This window comes from Harpia harpyja, chromosome 10, assembly GCF_026419915.1.
Source record: "Harpia harpyja isolate bHarHar1 chromosome 10, bHarHar1 primary haplotype, whole genome shotgun sequence".
Classification (NCBI taxonomy): domain Eukaryota; kingdom Metazoa; phylum Chordata; class Aves; order Accipitriformes; family Accipitridae; genus Harpia; species Harpia harpyja.
The window spans coordinates 14,406,006-14,420,936 of record NC_068949.1 but is presented as its reverse complement, the minus strand read 5'-3'; the positions used below and the strand labels follow the sequence as shown (position 1 = coordinate 14,420,936).

The following is a 14,931-nucleotide window of genomic DNA, read 5'->3' as shown; positions in this document are numbered from 1 at the left end:
AGTTAACGGAAAAATCAGCAATCTAAGTGACTTATGCTCTTATTGCCTGGAGGAGGTTTGGAGAAGAGGAGGGTTGGAAGTATAGTTAGAAACATTGGACAGGCAATCAGGAGATGTTTAGCTTATTTCTAGCTGTTTAACAGATTTCTTTATGTGTCGTGCTGGAGCAGAGCCAGTGTCAGCTCTAGGCAAAATGAGCTTCCATGATCCAGCGACAAGTCAAGTCACACTCATGCAGATCACTGCAGATGACTAGAGTTGCCGAGGTGGTCCTGAGGGCATTGTTTAGAAATAGCAATGGATAGGAATAACCAGAGGTCTAATTTTGTTTACAGAAGAACCTGTTTTACTGATGATGATGATGAGAATCCAGGTTGATATTTGGATTCAAATTTGAGTCTCACAGCCAGAAAAACTATTAAGTCTTTTTTTGAAAATGGGCATGTTTCCTAAATAAAGCACTGGAAGATGCTAAGAAGTTCTGTGAGCAGTGGGACACAGCCTAGTTGTATGGATTTTTGTCCTACATTCCCCACACCTTGACTTTAGCAAAAATTCTGCAGATTGTTCTGAGATCAGTAAAGCAAAAGTGAGATTTTAAGTGATGGTAATAGAGCATATTTCTGCTGCATCTGACTCTTAGAAAGTACACAAAGCCTACAAATGTTTTGCCAATAAAATGCATGTAGCTAGTACTTAATTACTATTAAAATCATAAACATGACTATCATTTATTAATAACTCAACTGTCTTTGCATTTCAGTGGGTATACATACCATTTGTTCCCTTCTTTTAAAACTTAATCATGCAGTAGCTCTGCAGGAACAGAGTCCCAGTGAAAACACTCAATCTGCAGTGAAATCATTGCTGTACCGGGAGTTTAGAAGATGGTTTAGTTTTCTTGGCTTTCTCTTTGCATGTAGGAACTGAGGCTAGTGGAAGTCATTTCAAAGAAATGAAATCATTGTGGAGGCTGTACAAGTTCTGTGCTTCTAACAGTTTGTGTACTTTTCATATTATTTGGCTATTTTGTTTTGCCTTTTTCTTACTATTTATACTTTTGTGTCCTATCCTGGAAACCATTGAGCATGTACTTTTGTGTGCATGAATAGTTTCACTGATCTCAGCAGTACCGGTCTACTCGTTAGGTATGCTAGGTACCCTAAAAAAGAAATTTCTTTGGGGTAGCAGGAGAGAGAGGGTCCTGATCCTCAGCTGGAAGGGTGACAGAACATGTGGCACAGGGGCCATGCAGCAACCTCCTCCTCCTGTGGCAGAAATAAAGCTGGCTTTAGCTTCCTTCCCCCAGTAAATCCATAACTGAATGTTATGTTTTTCTTTTGGTTGCACCTAATATAGGGCAGCGAGTCCCAGCCCAGACGAGGGCTCATAGATGCCACCACACTGGCAGCAATGATCATTATCATCATGGAAACAGCTGCTGCAGTGCCATTACCTGCTGAGGAGTTCAATCACTGTTTGTTTTAACTATAGTAAAAGTATGTAGTTGACATGGCAACGTGTTCTGTGACACATGCCAATTGATTGTTTTTTCCACTGGAGGAAAGTCCCTGCTTCTTTGAAATCATGTGTAGCAGCTGTTCTTGCTCCACTGATGATGACAAGCACATATAGAGCCATAACTGTCTGCGCTGCTTGTCTCCTTCCATGATTTGGAAATGTTTAGTTCTGGTGCAAAGGGCAGCAACTCCATTGATTCAGTGTAGTTTAATCTCTCAATGTTTATGGCTTCCCTTGTAGAAACTCCCATGAGGCTTTTTCTGTTAAGGCTTTTGTTTAGAGTAAAGTGGATGGTATTTTTCATGGACAGCTGATGAAATGAGTTTTATATGAACTATAGAATGATATATTTGCTGGTGAAGGACTTGATCCTGCAAAGTGTATACGAAGCATGCAAGTACTGCTGCCGATTTCTGCTGGACTACCTCTATCGGTAAAGTTAAGATTTTGTTTAGTGTATTTGCTGAAGAAACCAGTCGCTCTGCACATCGCTGCACCGAGACAGAATTAAGAACATTTAAAGTGACTTGATTTGCAGTGAAATGGAACAATGCGGGATTTGATCATGTCACTATAGAGACATTGGCAATTTAATGATTGAGTTAAGAGCTCAGCTTGATTATTCATAATTTCAAAGAAAGTCAAAGAGATGCACAAATTAAAACCATGGTCCTAATTCTTCTGAAGTCTAAGGTTATTAGATGTGGAGATAAACTTGCTTCCATTTTAATATTCTCTGTACTAAGGCTACTGCCATTCTAACAATACTTTGAACCGTTTTATTAGCCTCAATAAGAATATTGTTTAAAGTGGCCCATATTTTAGTTTATGTATCTTACAGCCAGTTTAACACACACAAGTAACATTCCTATATAGACCTGGAACAAATGTTGGAAATTTATAGAAATATGTCATAATACTTTTTTTTTTTTTGGATGGGTATTTACTTTTTAGGCTCGCAGGTGCTAAAGATAGGTCAATTCTAATATTATCTCATTATTCAGCTAACATATCACTCTTTCAGTATAATTGAAGGCTTATTAAGTATTGGTTGCACTAATGTTTAGGGGCACTAACTGCTATTCCATTTTTAAGTAGGCTTGTGCTTTTGTAACTTAGATTCAGTAAGACAGTGAAACTTTTCACCTAAGTCTCTGAGTCAATGAGACTATCATCCCCTAGTGGCAATTTATAACCATAACAGATGGATTTTTTTTTTTTTTTCCCCTGGTCTTCAACCAGTTAAACTATTCAGCTTGGGTAGACTAGCTCTAGAGAATGCCTTTATGTGGAAGTTTGAACTCCATTTCAGATGTCTTAAGACAAGGTCTACCCACTCATAAATTTTACTTAAAACTGGAGATCCAAAGTCCAAAGATTGTTCATCTGTGAATATCGGACTAAGGCTCAAATCCTTTGCCTTGCTGCTTCACAAATGGATATAAAAAATAAACAGGACTCAGGTTCTGAATGGAAGGATCTTCTGCTGGTGTAGAAATTATCTGTACCACTACACTACCACCCACAACCTTGATTCAGCTTTGCAGACTATTTTCTCACTGGAGACATGTACAAACGAGAAGCTGATCCTGCAAAGCTTGCTTGACTTTCAAGTCCATCTCTCAGTGGGTGGACTGGTGTGGTCACCAACAATAAACACCATTTTCTCATTTGTCTTGGCAAATACATGCATGGAGGGTGTAGTTCTGAGCAATTTTATGTGTCAAGATGTGAACGCTTTTCTGCAGTTCACAGTGGGCAGAATTCTCTTTCAACTCATTGCTTCCTGCTGGTGATAACTTTATCAAATAAATCTCTTTTCAAATAGGATTTTATATTCTAGGTTTCAGATCATAGGTATTTCCTGGGCTTATACTGGTGGTATAATGTTGTCAAATCAATTCAGCTACTTTTATTTTTACTCAAAAGTTTAGCAGGCTTACTTTTTTCTCAATGCGTAAAGCACGTATTTCCCTCTCAGGTATCCTGTTGAGAAAACACTTATAGTTAGGAACTGCACTTAAATTTAATTCTGTAGATGTCATGAATTCCTAGATTTTGAAAAAAAAAAAGTTTAAAAGAAAATAAAGTAGCTTCAAGGTATTTAAAAATAGAAATTCAGGGCTTGTACCATATGTTTTATGTATGCATTTCTAAGGCTTCATTTAGGCAGAGCAGCTTAAAAAGTCTCATCATCTCTGGGACACTTTATCTTGATGGCAGCCATCACCAAAAATATTATGCTGCATTGAGCAAAAATCTCAGGGTACTGGCTTCCTTAGGTAAAAGAAGAACATAGCTTTCTCTACCAAATATGGAAGAAGCAGTACATTTATTTTACTGTCTGTATATAATGTAGGGATTAATATTAATTAATTTTAGTTGAGAGGAATTATTTATATCTCATTGTTTGACAAAACGTACATAGTGCTGTGAAGGGAGGTTACTCTGAAGTCTACTCACAATGCGGAAGAACGAGGGTAGAGTGCTGATCACTGCTTCTGTGTCTAACCTTAAGCTTTATTATTCCTAACAGTATACGTGCAGACAAGTGAACAGGAGCTAAGCATGAAAAATCTTGTGTAATTTTTAAAGAATACTGTGGATTCCATAAGTAATAACAGACTGGAAAAATCCCCAGTTTTACAGTGTTAGAACATGGGCAGTTGTGAAGGCTAAGGAGAAACTACCTCTAAATCAAGGAGATGTCAAGATTTTCCCATTATGGTTTTTCTAAGGCTGAAGTCAAGATAAAATGCTATGTTTATTACTGTGATGTAAAAGACCATTACTGGATGACCTCGTGGTGCCAGCTGATTGCCCTGTTTACAGTAATAGACTTAATAGACTTTACATATACGAGTCCAGATGTGCAGCTTGCTACAAACTTAAAGAAATGAACAGTAAGGATGAGGAAAAACTCAATAAGCAAGTATTTTTTGCCTTTTTTCCTTGTTTCTTTGTTTAAAAGACCTTCTTTTAATTAAAAAAAAAAAAGTTTCTATGAAAAAAAGAGAATCCCCCCCCCTTTTTTTTAAATTTAGAAATGACAGGAGCCTATTTCCTTTTTTTCTTTTTTGTTTTTTTTCAAAAATACTTTGATCACTTCTGATGATCCTGATGACTCCAGTTGAGTTAATTGATCAGCAGTTACCTCAAAGCATCTAGTGACAGGTTTAGTCTGTCACTTAGACAAGGTTTGTTCACATTATTCATCTAGAAAGTCTTGGGTTTATACAGTTCCAGAGTAAAATAAACCTATACTGGCAGTATATTTTTAGTCTATAAATCTACAGCTACATGAGCCTTTTACTAGTAAGGAAACATCTCCAAAAAGTGTAACTTAACCAGTATTGTTGTTCTGGCAATCATTTCTTGTGGTCTCATTATAAATGCTAGTACATCTATTGCCTGACTGTTTTTTCTGCATCATATGGTTTATGTCAATATATTTCTAAAAAATAAAACAAGCAGAGAGTTCAGTTTTCAGGTGACTCTACATGAAGTAATTGCAACTCCACTGGAAATTATTTATCAATTGTTGCATTTATCTTGCAGGCATAACTATATGTGTTAAATACTTTGGCTGGTAATACACTTTTAAAAGACACCATTTTTGTTTAGATTGACCACAGATACATTTACTTCAATCAATTTGTTTACATGTACTTGTCTATTATAGGAATCATGGAGTGGATGTATTTATCTACAAATTGAAGTTTGGCTTCTGTAAGTGTTCCTCCTGCAAGTGAGGAACATTGCCTTTTTCTGCTTTACTAGCTTTATCTTTAATCACACTTACAGAGAGCCCTTAATGGGTTGTGAGATCCAATAACTGAGGTGGTAAGGTTAATGGTGCATCTTGTTATGCTACACATTTTTGTTGCAAATAATTTTATATATTAAATGCATGAAATCTTTGCCATAGGAAAGTGAGACAAGAATTTGAATGGCTAAAGAAGGTGGGTCCAGCTACTGCCTGGTTGCAAAAATAAAGCTGAAGAATGCTGAAAGCATCTGCCTTTAGAGAATGACATGATTGTAAGACACAACCAGTATCTGAAATGCAGCAGTCAATGATTTTGTCTAGCAATGGCAGATCTGAGGGAGTTAAAATAACAACGTTCAAAAACTGCACATGTGATTATCTTAATTCACCCTTTAAAAGCCAGGAGATATGAATCTCCATTCAGTAGCTTTTAGGTATGTGACCGTACCCGCCGTGCCCAGATCTTTTGATCACTTCTCTGGCCATGGAGATGCTGAGCATCACCTCCAATTTCAGTCTAGAAATACAGCGCAGAGACATTTTTTATACAGAGTAAGAACTGCAGTCTAGACCATTCCCTGTCAGGACAATTTCTGAGATAGGTTTTTGGCTAAGTGGTCCATTTGATAAAGGCATAAGGTTATTTTCTCACTCAAACAGTCACCATCCTTCTGAATTTGTGCTACAGGAACCGCTCGCAAGCTTGGTTACCTACTGTGCCCCTCGCTGTACCCTTTGGCGACCATCTGTCTCTCTCACAGGATATATATTTCCAATGGTGGTGCAGTATGGAAAATTTCCTTGTCAGTGGCTGGTCTTACAATACATCAGACAGGGCACTGCAAGAAAGGCACATGTAACTGTTAGGACATGCAATACTCCATATTACCTCTTCCAAGGAAATTCTGCCATCTAAAGGGGCAGCAGTTGCCTTACCACACCCAGGCAAAGGCTGTGCTCCCCTCCCTGCCACCAGTGCTTATTGCAAAGTACTTGTTTTAAACCCCGAACTTGCTCACTGTGCCCTGTGATGTTTAGAGAACTGAAGAAACTGTGCTGCTCGAAAAGCAGCATGTACTGTGCTTTTGTACAGTACTGATTGTCAATAAAATGTAATTTAGCTAAAACAAAAGGCATATTTCTGACAAAAAGCTTCCACAGCAGTAGAGGCAGTGGAAGTGATCCAGCAAATACTGACATTATTAAAACTGTGGGTTTAATTTTTTTTTTAATAATCAAACTCTTGTGTTCAAACTTTCAAACAGAACGGCAGCATGAGCAGTAGGCATTTGCAAAGTTGTTGTCAGCTGAAAGCTGTGTTGAAGAACATTAGCGAAACATGTTTCTGCTACTGTGCTTCTACCAAACATGCACTCCTACACACGCCAAAATCTGTATGCCAAACCTGGTGTGAAAAAGGTTGCCACAGAAACCCTCCTGTGTATATTGAGTACCTTTCTTTGTCATTTCTACCTGGAATAGATAGATGTGTCTTTTAACAGTCAGATCATCCATCCCCAGGATGTAAGCAATTCCATGGGATATGATGAAACTTATTTTAAAAAATAGAGATGGAACTAAATGTAGCATGTAATCATTTAGATCGAGACTGGAGGAAAAATGGTCCTGTTCAATGAAATGTACAGGAAACATTTAGGAGACCAGAATATAACTTTCAGGATTGTTAAACAAAGAGAGAAATAAAACCGACATGAATTCTCTCATTTTTCATTAGAATTTTGAATTTCCAGCAGTCTCCAGGGTGTTCATTTTGTACTTTACCAGAGTGCCATATACAGAGCTAGAGAAATAACAGGAGGTTTGGGGTTTGATATAACTCCCAGAGTTAGCCCAAATCCACAAGTGTGCAATGTATATAGAGAAAAACTGTTCACGCAGTCTTACTTAAAGCTGCTTAACAGCTTAAAATGATAAAAAGTCCTTAACACAATTTAAGAACTTAAACCACTTAAACTGTTTGAAGCAGCTTGTGAGTTTGAGGAGTTTTGGCGGGGGTGGGAGAGGCATCCCTGCTGAGCTGCAGCCCTGGGGACAGAGCTGGCAGGCTCCCACATGGTGTGTCCCGGCAAAGAGGCCCTTTGGGAGCCAAACTTGGGAGGCCTGGAGGTGATGTGATGGAGAAGATGGCAGAGCTTTCTACATGTTTTTGTATAGTATTGTGTATACGCCCGGATTGTTTTGCTTTAGTGTTGCAGGGAATCTTACAGGGATGTGAGGTGTAAGCAATGGCATCCCCCCAGTGAAACAGGGTGGCAGAAAAAATATTGTCTATGACAAGTCTTCAGCTGTGGAAAACAGCTTCAGCTCACAGGCCAAGGCACAGCTCCTCAGGAGCATTGTGAAGAAATCTTCTGCAAGAGCTGCAAGGCAAAATGTTTTGCTTTTGTGGCGCCAGGAGTTGGAGGCAGGTGAGAGGTGGCATGAGTGGGCCTTTCAGATGTTTTGAGGAGGATTTTTTTTTCTGAAAGATTGTTTCTGGGAAAAAGAAATGGGGGGGGAGGCAAGGAGGGTTGCTTTAGTTTGACTGATCTCAAACAGCCTTAGCCAGTTGGTCATATCAGAAGCATGTTGTTGTTATGTGAAGTTACACATTTACAAAACAGAAAATAAACCATTATTTATGAGATCCAGTTTGGTGCCTGCTGTTGCCTGTGATGGTCAATGGTTGAATGTGTGTTTGTGTGTGTGTATGCTCAGATGAAAAAAATGGTGGCACTGCACAGAAGCGATACTTGAGGACAAAGGAAGGAGGCACAGGAATGGGAACGAACGTCTGAAGGTGGAAAACAGCCAGGATGCTGCTTCTGACAGCAGTGATGCCGCCTTAAATGTTTTGAATCTTGGCCTGGTTTTCACTGATGCAGGCAGTGATTTACACCCTTCTGTGCAGAAAAGGCTGTAAACCAGGAGTGAATTACATTCTGTACAATTTGAAAATAAATGGTGCATTCACAGCCACTCATGTTGAGGCCCATTTACACTTCCAGAGTGGTATGATGAGTAAATGAAAGTTAGGCCTGTGTGTGAATGAAAAATGCCTGTTTTACCAGAGGCTGTGAAAAGAGAGAGAGTGAGAGAGTCTTAGTGGAAATTGGAAGCGAGACTTTTATTTGTTTGTTTAGAACAGTCGTATTGATTTGGAGTCGGATGGGGTATTGGTGTAACTGCAAACTAATTCCACTGAATTCTGCAAGGTATTTCTGGGGATGCTGATGGGGCTGGAAGTTTATATTTATAATCAGAGTTTTTCCTGTGCTCGAGTAAGTCTTTATTGCACTACATTCTCGTGCAAACTTAGCATCGTAACATTTAACATGAATGTTATCTGTCCAAAAAAAAAAAAATCTTTACTGGGGTGAAAAAGAGCTCAGGTATAGTTAAATTCATAGGATCACAATACAATTAACTTTCTCCTTGGTTTTCTTTTATGATGAGGAAAGAGATATGCAAATGTTAGTCGATGAGGGTAAGTGCTTTCTGATTAATAACAGACATAGAAAGAAACCATTTAATGAATGAAATCTTGGTAATGTACTACATAATACTAATACCTCAATATCGCTTGAATTTCAGAACATTTCAGGATCTGTCCAAACAAATGGATATATCTTACGGTACAGTCAGGGATTCAGCAGTGTATGAATACTTTAAAGCAAAAGGGACCAACCCTTTGGAGCAGGATAACACATTTGCTGAACTGTGGAGGACTATCAGTAAGAATAATGGGGCAGATAATTGTGTATCGAACCCTTCTGAAGGCATCAGGAAGGTAAGACTGGATCACAGGGGCTTTTTTAATTTTTATGCTGTATCAATGTTGTTTGCATGGAGTTAATAATGTTAAGTCACAGGAAAGCAATTACATAGTCATTAAAAAAATCAAGGGATTCACTGAACGTATACTCATTTCTCTTAGAACAGAAATTTAATGCAAGATTTTCTTTGTTTATTCCAAACTTTAAAAAATGCATACACTCTTTCACATGTCGCCTTGCTTTCACCTAACTTTTATTTCTCTCAGATATGACTACGCATTTTTTTGGTGAAACTGAGCATTGATAGGGGATTCAAGGACTGATATATAACAGCTTGGGATTCTACTGTCAAGTCCTGTGATAAACAGCCCTGGTTCAGATCACACAAATACAAACGTCCACACTTTCTCACTCTTAGTCTGCCTCTCTTCTCTGCTTCCCATCTTGTAGCTCAGCAACACCAGATAGTAAATAACATCAAACCACATGTGTCCAGGGGTACGTTACGGCAGAAGGGATGCAGACATGGTGAAAGTTTAATGTGCTGCTCCTTTAGTGAAAAGCATCCTCTTTATTTGTCAATTGATTTTTTTCATGAAACAAACTAACAGCTGTTATCAATGTAGTTATTGTTTGATCAGTTACTCTGTTGTCAGTGAAACGCTGATTCTGAGTAAATATATTACTAGTTCTTTATGCTTTTGTAAGTGGGAAATATTAAAATGGTTGGGGCTTGGGTTTCTTTTCTTTCTTTGAATCTTTGAAACCTTTTCTGAACAGTCAGAGGGAGAACATCCAAAATTTACAGGTTCTTACAGTGCCATAAAGGAGGTGAACACAGTAACACAGGCCAACCCATTTCCCAAATCAAAGTCCTTTAACATAAGATTCCCAACTGTTTGTGTGACTTCTGGACAAAATCTTTATATACTCTTGCGTCTTCTCAGTACAGGAGTATTTAGTCAGTAGTTTTGGTTCACCCTGCCTTTTCTCCCATCTCCCAGGTGAGCTTTCCTAAACCCCTCTGCCCTTGGCTCAAATAGCCTTTCTTCCTTGGAACAAGGTAGAGCTCTGGCAATAGCAAAGTCTGCAGTGTGTTGGTTTTTTTTACCTGCTCAGCACTTTATGAAAATGAGGCCTCTGTTTGAGGGACTTTTTTAGCATTTAAAGGAGGTAGGAATAGAGAAATTAAGTACGTTTCCATTTACCCTAGCATTAAAACCAATAATAAAACAGTTTACCTTAGAAAAATGTACAGTATTTTACTTTTTCTTTTATCTTCTACCATTCTTATGTCAGTGGACGCTCTTTAGCCATGAGATTGTAAACACTCTTATTCTGTAAGCCTACTGCATGCTGCCATTTATGATAGATAGATTTGCCTAAGCTGGAAATGCAACTGTAGATTGGCAGGCTGTTTAGAATACCAATTACATTGTCTGTATGGAGCTGGCAGCTCCATCCTATCTATGTGATAATAACTTTTCATATTAAGTTTGATTTCAATTTTGTAGGGTGATTTTTATATAACTTGATCAGCTCATTCAATTAACGTCAACAATAACCAGATTAACTTCAGTCCCCAAAGCTGACCAAGGCTGCTATTTGATTAGACACCTACATAAATTGGGCTTAATATTTAATAACATTGTCAACTAAATTGTTGTGTTTATAGTTTAAATGTCGCTCTTCCTAGCTCATTGAGCTCTTTGAATAAACAGACAAGTTTTCCATGTCAAGTATTACAGCTAGAAATTCTGTTTTTTCTAAGGGAGAATTGATGTCAGCCAAGGAAATGGGACCTTCCATCCGTAAACATGTACTGCTGCATGAAAGAGATGTAAAAGTGCCTTAAAAATATATTTTATAGGAAACGGGAAATATAAGTATCTCTAGCATAAAAAGATCCCTAAACCATTTTTCTGAATGAGGACTTGCCCAACATGATGCAAAAAAACCCCCAAACCCACTACTACCCTTTCTCCCCTCCTTCCCCTTTCCATTTTCTTCAGACAACATCACAGTTCAGCTGCAGTTATAAAATGAGTAATGCCACTTCAATGCAAAACAGGATAGTGCTGCTTATTTATGGTACAGGCAGGTATTTCAGATGTTTGTCTCTATTCCATTTACCTCTCTCCATTTCCCAGAGATTTTCCTACTCCCTTTGACTACCTTAAAACAAAAGGATAATAGTGGAAGAAAGTCCTGAAAGCTTTTGTGGCATTTGGTTGCCATGGCAGAGGTCTCTTTTCTGATACAGCACAGTCCCTGTAGCCACAGTGGCCACCTCCCATTGTCAAGACACAGCTTTTGCAACACTGGTAGAGCCATGGAAAGGGCATTAATGCACTGCAAAGTCACGTAAGAGACAGAAGGATGTTTCAGAGCTGGGGATGGCAAGTTGCTTTTGTCGTACTTCCAAGGCATTTGAAAGTGGTCATTGCAGATGGAAAGTGTTCTCCTATTCATAAATATCTCTGCATAGCGTAAGAGGAGGTTACCAGACAAATCACCAGTCCATACAAAATGCTATTTTGCCGCTTGAGTTTTCTGGCACTATAGCAGATGAGGATTGACTAATGCTGTTGTATGGAAAGTTTCTTTCTGGGTCAAGCTACAGCCAGGATCCCCAAGAAGCATGCAGTGGGTAGCTCCTGCGGTCTTAACGCAGGTGGACATTGGTACTGGAATCGCACACAGTTCTAAGCCATTTGTAAATCTCAGCAAACTGTTTGCATAATACCTAGTGGCAATTAGTTCTTCAGCTTAATTATTAATTACCACAACATACTTAATAACCTGTGGCTTTTGTCATCGTGGGCAGGCATTTTGCTTTGAAAGAATGAAGTAATATGATCCCTATGTAATCCCATATATATCTTTTTTATATATATACATAGGAGAATTAAATTGTTATTGTTGTATTTTTTAAAAGCTTTGCTTTGGTGGAGACTCTTTGTTCCCCTGTCCAATCAATTTTGTGCTAAAATTTCTCTGAATCCTTTCTTTTCTTCCTGTGTATCACTTTTGATGAAAAGTGATCAAAACCAAGTACAGTACAAAATGTGAATGTATCATCGATTTAGGCAATGGCACAGTAAGAGTTTATCCCTTCCCTTTTTTGCTTCCTTCAAAAAGTTTCTCTCCCTTAATGAACACTAAACATTAAATCAGAGCATTTCTTGTTGAACAGTCAGCTCCATTCATTTTTAGAGAGTAAAAGTAATTTAAAAGTTCAAGAAATAGGATTTTTTTGACTATTTTTTCCATTAATTTATTGTCCACAATGAATTTTATATTGTGAATTGTGGTTGCTCATCCATATGTTTTCACAGCTCCTCATAAATTTCTCCATTTCTTGACCCATCAGCCTTTGGAGTAAAAGCAAATGCTTCCTTAAAGCCTGAATATATTACATCCTTTAGTGGCTGCTTAATTATATTAATTTTTAAATCATTTGAACAGGATTAAATGGCATGTTTTGTTTTTATTAGAACTGTGTTGCTTCTCTTAAAGCACTTTTTAATAGATAATAAATGTTATTCAAGCATGTTTTTGAACTACTCCACTAATGCCAATATAAAGGTCACTTTTTGATATTTCTGTGGTACCAGCCATATAATGGGATCAGCTACAGTGACACTGTTCTGGCAGTAAATTAATGATGAATGTTGCATTATTCTGGCACTTCTGTGTTTAGTGTGGTAGCTTCTTCATAAGTTTCAGATAAATCACAGACATATCAGTGATTAATCTGAAATTCATCTTTTTTCAAGTTATTATTATTTCTTACCATGCTTTCTTTGAAAAAACGTCATTTTACCATCAGTAAGCCAGGATCCTTTGAATAATATTCTTCCATCTCCCTCCATGTTGAAGAGTGACATGAGGTTGCTTACTGCTTCTCTGAAGTTTTACTATTCTCTTTGTGGTCCTTCTTATATCTAGGAAGCAATCTTCCTTGGCCTTTTAATTTTTTATGAATGTGAAGAAGAAATATTTTTAATATAAGTTTTGCCTAGGGGGTTCTTTTTTTCTTACATCTGTTTTCTTAAACCTCTTCAACTAAAGATAAATCTGGTGTCTTTGGTGTAAACCACCATAGTAGTTCCACCTGGGTGGAATAAATGAGTGCTGCTTTGGCTGAATTTCTGTTAAAGAGGTTTTTGAAAGTTTAACTGAGCTATTTTTGTTTTGTTCTGCAATATGCCTGCATGCTGAGAGTCGCAATAAGGCCATAGCAAAGGAGCAAAATGTGAAAGCCAATTAAAAGTCTGAAGTATAAATTTTAGCTTATTATTCTGTATTTCATTTCAGTCATTCTTTATTCAAGCTATCGTACCTGTTCTTAGCTGTTATTTGCTACATTCCCTTTTACCATCTTTCTCTATATATTATCTTTGCAATGATGCCGGATCACTAGAACGTTTTTATTTTATTTTGGGCCCTAAAAACATACAATGCAGGCTTTAGATGGCTGAGCTGTGAATGCAAGAGCCTGAGGATATGGATCTTTGCTGTATTGTGATCAGGACTCGGTTGCATGGGTAGGTACATCTGTGTCATATGCAACTAGGGAGCCTTGATGTGTTTCCTGCTTATACATCCCATCGGTCAGTGCCAGGTGTTTCCTGTAATTCTTAGTCTTCCTACCTCCAGTACCCCTCTGGCCTGTAAGCTGAGGGGTATGCACATGTGCACACGTGCATCCTTTCACATGACAAAAATGAAAAGTTTAAACGACTTTCAAAACATTTTGGTTTGCTTTTTGGTTGAAAATAAGTGTCAATTTGATTTTATATGGCTTTTACTGCTTGCCTAGTGAAGGTACATAAAAAGTAAATATATCTCAAACACATATGTATGTGTGTGGTTGTGTGTCTTGTACACAATTTTTTTAAAGTTTGTCAGTTTTTCTTTGAATTAAACAAATGATACTGCTCAGCTGTCACAACAGATATTAACAGGGATGTGAAGGATGCTGAAATTGGACAGCAACTAACATTTGATCATAAGGAAACTTTCCATGCAATAAACACACTAATACTACTAGGTCTCCACTCTTCAGAAGAGAAGATTACACAAGTGGAAGAATTTTTGGGAGAGACAAATCTTCCCTTAGGAAAAAGGGATCTTTGGAGATTCTGGTTTTGGCAATCAGAGGGGGGAAACAGTCTTACATCCAGTATTTCTGGGAGTTGAGAAGTATGCACAACTAAGAGTTTAAAACTCAGATTCCTGTTTATGGTAAAATGATCAGACTGTCAGGGAAATAATGCTCTACAGATGTGATGGCACTGGATAGAATGATTTATGTCATAAAAAAATATAAAATTGATATGAGGAGACCTGGTAGACATTGTTTATTGACCACTTACAGTTTTAGGATATAACTTAGGATAGCAACATTGCAAAGTCAAGAAAAGTAGACCTTTTCAAAAGATCTGCTGTCCAATATTGAAAGTCACTGTACAAAGCTCTTCTATATAACATAATGTACAGAAAACTGAGGCTTGAAAAGTAGAATCAATAATGTGATTTTTCTCCAGAAATTGCCTTATAATTGAAATTGAATATTTGAGGAAGAGTGTGTTCCTCAAGTATTACTAAAAAAAAGATGAGGAATGTATGACATATTGTCAGTGCTCTTCTTTTATAAATTCTAAATTTGAAAAGATGATTTACAGAGCAATTCTGAAACAACTGAAAGATGCAGCTCTTTAAAACTAACAATCATACAAAAAAAAACAACCAGAAAAATGCAAGACATATTTTAGCACAGTGATTTAGGCCAAATCTTTTCTGGGACTCCTCTTTCTGTACATCCATCAGGCAAATTTTTGTTGTCTAATAACACAGATT

The 14,931-nt window shown here is 37.6% G+C and overlaps 1 protein-coding gene across 8 annotated transcripts in view; it reads left to right on the top strand.

Annotated features, from left to right (window-relative positions):
- The window catches only part of GRID1 (glutamate ionotropic receptor delta type subunit 1), a 557,494-nt gene that overhangs the window by 519,415 nt on the left and 23,148 nt on the right, over positions 1 to 14,931 (top strand). For all 8 annotated transcript variants that reach the window (XM_052799330.1, XM_052799329.1, XM_052799328.1 and 5 more), the window contains one exon: positions 8,885 to 9,080. In XM_052799330.1, the coding sequence (XP_052655290.1) occupies positions 8,885 to 9,080 (196 nt within the window). The remainder of the gene's footprint in view (positions 1 to 8,884; positions 9,081 to 14,931) is intronic.